Source organism: Dysidea avara, chromosome 3 (assembly GCF_963678975.1).
Source record: "Dysidea avara chromosome 3, odDysAvar1.4, whole genome shotgun sequence".
Lineage (NCBI taxonomy): Eukaryota > Metazoa > Porifera > Demospongiae > Dictyoceratida > Dysideidae > Dysidea > Dysidea avara.
Genome location: NC_089274.1, coordinates 24527053 through 24533423, shown reverse-complemented (window position 1 = coordinate 24533423; position 6371 = coordinate 24527053). Strand labels below are relative to the sequence as shown.

The 6371-nt window shown below is 38.9% G+C and overlaps 1 protein-coding gene across 1 annotated transcript in view; it reads right to left on the bottom strand.

Annotated features, from left to right (window-relative positions):
* Nucleotides 1-5325: 5325 nt before the first annotated feature.
* LOC136250406 (E3 ubiquitin-protein ligase MGRN1-like) overlaps nt 5326-6371 on the bottom strand; it is a 10705-nt gene continuing 9659 nt past the window's right edge. The window contains exons 13-14 of the mRNA XM_066042613.1: nt 6016-6049; nt 5326-5882 (exon numbers count right to left, since the gene is read on the bottom strand). Coding sequence (XP_065898685.1) covers nt 5435-5882; nt 6016-6049 — 482 coding nt within the window. The 3' untranslated portion in view covers nt 5326-5434. The remainder of the gene's footprint in view (nt 5883-6015; nt 6050-6371) is intronic.

Here is a 6371-nt window from a genome sequence, read left to right as displayed (position 1 = left end):
ATTAATCCTATTATACAGATGCATGCAATAAATAATCAAGGAGGTTGCAATCACATGATACACATAATGTTTTCTGACTAAGTAACCATATATATTTGTAAGTTTCATTTGTGCTCTATGGTGTGTCATTCAGTAGCATGTAACTACAGCACCATACCATGCAACCTACGTTTGTGTCAAAATTTAAATACATGTGGTCACAGAAAAGATACATGACATGATAAATAGAATTACCAGCAATATAGTAACTATGTTACAAATTGTTCTACAGAGGAAACCTGCAAATACAAGCCTATATATATATCTAATCCAAAACAGCCAAGCTGTAAAAAAAGAGTGCGGCCCTGAGAAAGGCTATGGTGAAAAAAGATGTGAAATCCAAGGTGGCGGCCAAGAAATGGCTGTGATGGTAGGTTAATGGTAAAAATTTTAATAACGACAATTCAGGTGAATTTTGTGCCAAGACCAAGCGGCACCAAATTCACCTGAATTGTTGTTATTAAAATTTTTACCAATAACCTACCATCACAGCCATTTCTTGGCCGCCACCTTGGATTTCACATCTTTTTTCACCATAGCCTTTCTCAGGGCTGCACTCTTTTTTTACAGCTTGGCTGTTTTGGATTAGATTTCACTTCTTTTTGTATTTGTATACCCCAAAGCCGGCCTATGGCCGGCTTTAGGGATTTTAACCTGTCATTTTTTCTTTACTACAGGAAGAAGAAAAGATGAAGTAGGGTGATTTCTTTGTAGCTGACCTCTCTGCAAGGTGATCCTTCTAGCTGATCTCTCTACCGGATGACTTGTTTGTAGCTGAACTCTCTACAGGGTGATTTGTTTGTAGCTGAACTCTCTGCAAGGTAACTTCTTCTAGCTGATCTTTCTACAGGGTAATTTGTTTGTAGCTGAATTCTCTACAGGGTGATTTGTTTGCAGCTAAACTGCTGAACTCTCTACAATGTAACTTCTTCTAGCTGAACTCTCTACGGGTGGCTTGTTTCTAGCTGATCTCTCTACAGGGTGACTTGTTTCTAGCTGAACTCTCTACAGGGTGATTTGTTTCTAGCTGAACTCTCTACAAGGTAACTTCTTCTAGCTGATCTTTCTACAGGGTGATTTGTTTGTAGCTGAATTCTGTACAGGGTAATTTGTTTGCAGCTGAACTCTGTACATGGTAGTTTCTTTGTAGCTGAACTCTTTACAATGTAACTTCTTCTAGCTGAACTCTCTACAGGGTGACTTGTTTCTAGCTGATCTCTCTACAGTGTAACTTGTTTCTAGCTGAACTCTCTACAGGGTGATTTGTTTGTAGCTGAATTCTCTACAAGGTAACTTCTTCTAGCTGATCTTTCTACAGGGTGATTTGTTTGTAGCTGAATTTTCTACAGGGCAATTTGTTTGCAGCTGAACTCTCTACATGGTAGTTTCTTTGTAGCTGAACTCTCTACAATGTAACTTCTTCTAGCTGAACTCTCTACAGGGTGATTTGTTTGTAGCTGAATTCTCTACAGGGCAATTTGTTTGCAGCTGAACTCTCTACATGGTAGTTTCTTTGTAGCTGAACTCTCTACAATGTAACTTCGTCTAGCTGAACTCTCTACAGGTGACTTGTTTCTAGCTGAACTCTCTACATGGTGATTTGTTTGTAGCTGAACTCTCTACAAGGTAACTTCTTCTTTCTATAGGATGATTTGTTTGTAGCTGAATTCTCTACAGGGCGATTTGTTTGCAGCTGAACTCTCTACATGGTAGTTTCTTTGTAGCTGAACTCTCTACAATGCAACTTCTTCTAGCTGAACTCTCTACAGGATCACTTGTTTCTAGCTGATCTCTCTACAGGGTGATCTGTTCGTAGCTGAAGTCTGTACAGAGTGGTTTGTTTGCAACTGAACTCTCTTACATGGTGGTTTCTTTGTAGCCGAACTCTCTACAAAGTGACTTCTTCTAGCTGATCTATCTACAGGATGACTTGTTTCTAACTGAACTCTCTACAGTGTGATCTGTTCATAGCGGAACTTTCTACTGGGTGATTTGTTTGCAGCTAAACTCTTTGCATGATTGTTTCTTTGTAACTGAACTCTCTACAATGTGACTTCTTCTAGCTGATCTCTCTACAGGATGACTTGTTTCTAACTGAACTCTCTATAGTGGATCTGTTCATAGCGGAACTTTCTACTGGGTGATTTGTTTGCAGCTAAACTCTTTGCATAATTGTTTCTTTGTAACTGAACTCTCTACAAGGTAACTTCTTCTAGCTGATAATTTTCTACAGGCTGATTTGTTTGCAGCTGAACTTTCTACATGGTAGTTTCTTTATTACTGAACTCTCTACAAGGTGAATTCTTCTAGCTGATCTCTCTACAGGGTAATCTGTTTGTAACTGAACTCTGTAAAAGGTGCTTTTTTGTAGGTGATCTCACTTCAGGTTGATTTGTTTGTAGCTGAACTCACTAAAGGGTGATTTACTTGTAGCTGAACTCCTTACACTGTGTCTAGTTTCTAGCTGATCTTTCTACAGGGTGATTTGTTTGTAGCTGATCTCTCTACAAGTTGATTTGTGTGTAGCTGATCTCTCTGCAGGTTGATTAGTTTGTGGCCGATCTCTCTACAGGGTAATTTGTTTGTAGCTGAACTGTCTATAAGGTGATTTGCTTGTAGCTGATCTCTCTGCAGGTTGATTTGTTTTAGCTGAACTCTCTACATGGTGATTTGTTTGTAGCTGAACTCTCTATAAGGTGATTAGTTTATAGTTGATCTCTCTACAGGGTAATTTGTTTGTAGCTGAACTCTCTATAAGGTGATTTGTTTGTAGCTGATCTCTCTGCAGGTTGATTTGTTTTAGCTGAACTCTCTACAGGATGATTTGTTTCTAACTTATCTCTCTACAGGTTGATTTGTGTGTAACTGATCTCTCTACAAGCTGATTTGTTTGTAGCTGATCTCTCTGCAGGTTGATTTGTTTCTAGCTGATCTCTCTATAAGGTGATCTTTTTGTTGCTGATCGCTCTAAAGGTTGATTTGTTTGTAGCTGAACTCGCTACAGGGTAATTTGCTTGTAGCTGAACTCCTTACATTGTGTCTAGTTTCTAGCTGATCTCTCTACAGGGTGATTTGTTTGTAGCTGATCTCTCTACAAGTTGATTTGTGTGTAGCTGATCTCTCTGCAGGTTGATTTGTTTGTAGCCGATCTCTCTGACCTCTCTACAGGGCAATTTGTTTGTAGCTGAATTCTCTACTGGGTGACTTATTTGAGCTGAACTCTCTACTTGATGGCTTCTTTGTAGATGAACTCTCTATTAGGTACCTTCTTCTAGCTGATCTGACTACAGGGTGACTTGTTTGTAGCTGGATTCCCTACAGAATAACTTGCAATGTAATATAACTGAGTAAATTATACATGCAACTGAATGCTTTATTAGGGTGACTGTTCTATTAGAGTATCTCGATCTCGCATTTGCTGCACGTAGTTGCCTTTCGAATCATAACTCAGTAATTTGTAATCCGATTCTTCTGTACTACTGCAAGAACTTTCTATGATGATTATTCCAGCTACATACAGATTTTCAGCTCGTTGCTCTAAGCGGTTTGTCTGGTAGACACGAAAACTAATAATTTTTTATTCATAAAAATCGATCGCGTAATTTTGACACAGGTTGGGTTTTGTGTCATATCTCCATGGTCTTTCTTTCAATTCCTTTCAAACCACAAAAAGGCACTCCTACGATGGTTGCTCCATCTACATATCAATTTTCAACTGATTCCTCCAAGGGGTTTACCCTGTAGGCGTGACAGACCTTCGACCTTATTTTACGCAAATAATCGGTCATAACTCCGTGAATGTTCATCGGATTCTTACCAAAGTTGGTACGGAGATCCGCCTTAATGAGCCCTTTAAGTGTGCCAAATTTCAGCCCAATCCGAGCACGCATTCGTGTTTTATGGCGAATTTTGCGAAGTGTGCGAAATGAAGATGAAGAAAAAAACGAAGAAATTAAAACGAAATTTTGTTCGCTCGTATCTCGGAAATGGCTGGAGCGATTTTCTTCAAATTTGGTATGTAGACTCCCCTAACTGGGCGGCATGTCTCTAGCAAATTTGGTTCCAATCGGATAAGGGATCACAGAGCTACATAGGTGTGAAAATTGCGTTTTCTTTCTTCCTGTTAATATACTCACGGTGTGGCGCGCCGGCTTCTTGGGCCGCACGACACACTACCGTGTGTCTTGATATGGCCACCATATATAGTCACAACATAGATGGTCACAATGACCATCCATGCCGGTGTAACAGCTCGGCAGCTCTTGCACTCACGTGCACGCACACCTAGATCACGTGTTTCCATTATTACCTAATGGTAATAATGGAAACAATGGACTTTCCCTCAAGCTTTCCTAAGAATGGCGAGTAGGGTAATTGAGATTGTTTCTAAAGAGAATAGACAAGCGACGTATGATTTATTGACGTCTGCTACGCTAAATGACAATCCTGAAGTGTCGGGCGAAGTTTCACAAAGAATTGTAACTGCAAGACTCGGAGCTGGTCAACCAATAAACGACGCAAGCCAAATTGGACTAGATTTAGCAACTACAAACGATACTGAACTCATAACACGGTTAGGTGGCGAAGAACACCGAAAAGAACAGGAACAAGCATGGGAAAAAGTGTGGGAAATTTTTATAAAAGTGATAGACGTATTGTTTTCTGATCCTACATTAGAAAGTGATGGCTTCTTGAGCATAACCGGTAATCTGTGCGAAGACTTTGATAAGGCTGTTGAATGTTTGATACCCAAGAATTCTGAAAACAAATCCATGCCAGAATTAGTTGAAACATTCTTGAGATGTGTCCTACTGGCAGTGTCACTGGTCAATCACTACAAACAGAACCAAACAATTGGCACTCGTAAGGAAGTACTTGCAAGAGTGGTGATCACAACAGGGTATCTTCTGATCAGAATTGGAGTTCGTTACAGGATCTACAGTTGGGTGACAAGGAATGGCTGGCAAGGTGTCCGTCAGGCTGTTCATGGCTACATCATGGGTCAACGCAGTAACTCCTTAGGAAGCAACGTTGACTTTCATGCACATAATTCCAGAAGTATCCGCTTGAGATGGCAGCCCAGCAGAAATGCTATCTTTTTAGTGGGAGGAGTTTTAGTCATAACATTTGCTTACTATCGTTACCATTATTCATGACTGTGCAATATTCCTGTCAGCAATTTCCCTTCCAATCTATAATTTTTTTTTTTTAACACAAGCACGTTATAACCGACACTTGCTTTTACACTATAAAGTAAACTATTTCTATGTTAGTATCTTACATATCTATAATATCAAATATTTTTATACAATCGACAATTTACATATACAAATGCTGTAAACATTGATACAATTTAATTATTGTCTATCACAAAAAAATAAATTTAAATTTGGGATTAGCAGGTAGCAGCAGTTGGGATATCATCAACAATTTTGCCATTATGAATTACTGACATTTCAAATTCATCTTCGTGCTGTTCAGTGTTAGACTGATTTTTCTTTTTCACAGAGTTTCTACTGTTAGTATTAACAGCTGATTTGCTACTACTGGATAGTAAGAGAGTGTCAGACTCAGCTGAGACATCACTTGATGTTTCAGATAAATCTTTTGATGATCTGCTGTCCAACGTTGTGATATCTGTTATGTCATTTTCTGATGAAGCAAAGTGGTGCTTGTGAGCAATGTTCAATCCGTTGCATTCTCTACTTCGTTCTGGTGTTCCTGGAAGGTCAAGCTCCAGGGAGATGTGTGGTACATCTCCATTTGTTGGTGGACTTGATGGGACCTCAATTGGTAGGACTTCAACCTTTTCAGCACTGTCCCGTAATATGTACTTCACATCACTAAATGAAAGAATTGTTTTGTTTTTTTAACTAGGCATAATTGAAAACCACAAGATTAGAGAACTTTGTTCTACACTCTACAGCTCCACACACAAACAATAATAAACTGTAACAAAACAGTCCAATCACTCACTCTGCTGACTCTTGTTTCTCTGTTGAATTACCAACTAATCACAGTTGAGAAGAAAACAACATAATTCTAATTATTTCATGCACAAAATAATGCATAGTAAAAATTTGATACCCCAAAGTGGAAACTCTTGCTAAGAAGGTTATCTCATATGACTCGTATGGAATAAAAATTTATTCTGATACCATACAGCAGGTTATTGGTGCGAGGTACAATTTTTGCGAAGCTGTTAAAATAACCTCCAGCATAAATTTGTGTGAAATCTGTGAGACTTCTTTGCAATTCTACATATCTCATTGGCAAAGTTACACTCCAAAGTTACACTAGGCTCACTTGAAAATAATTCAGTCTGCTAGCAG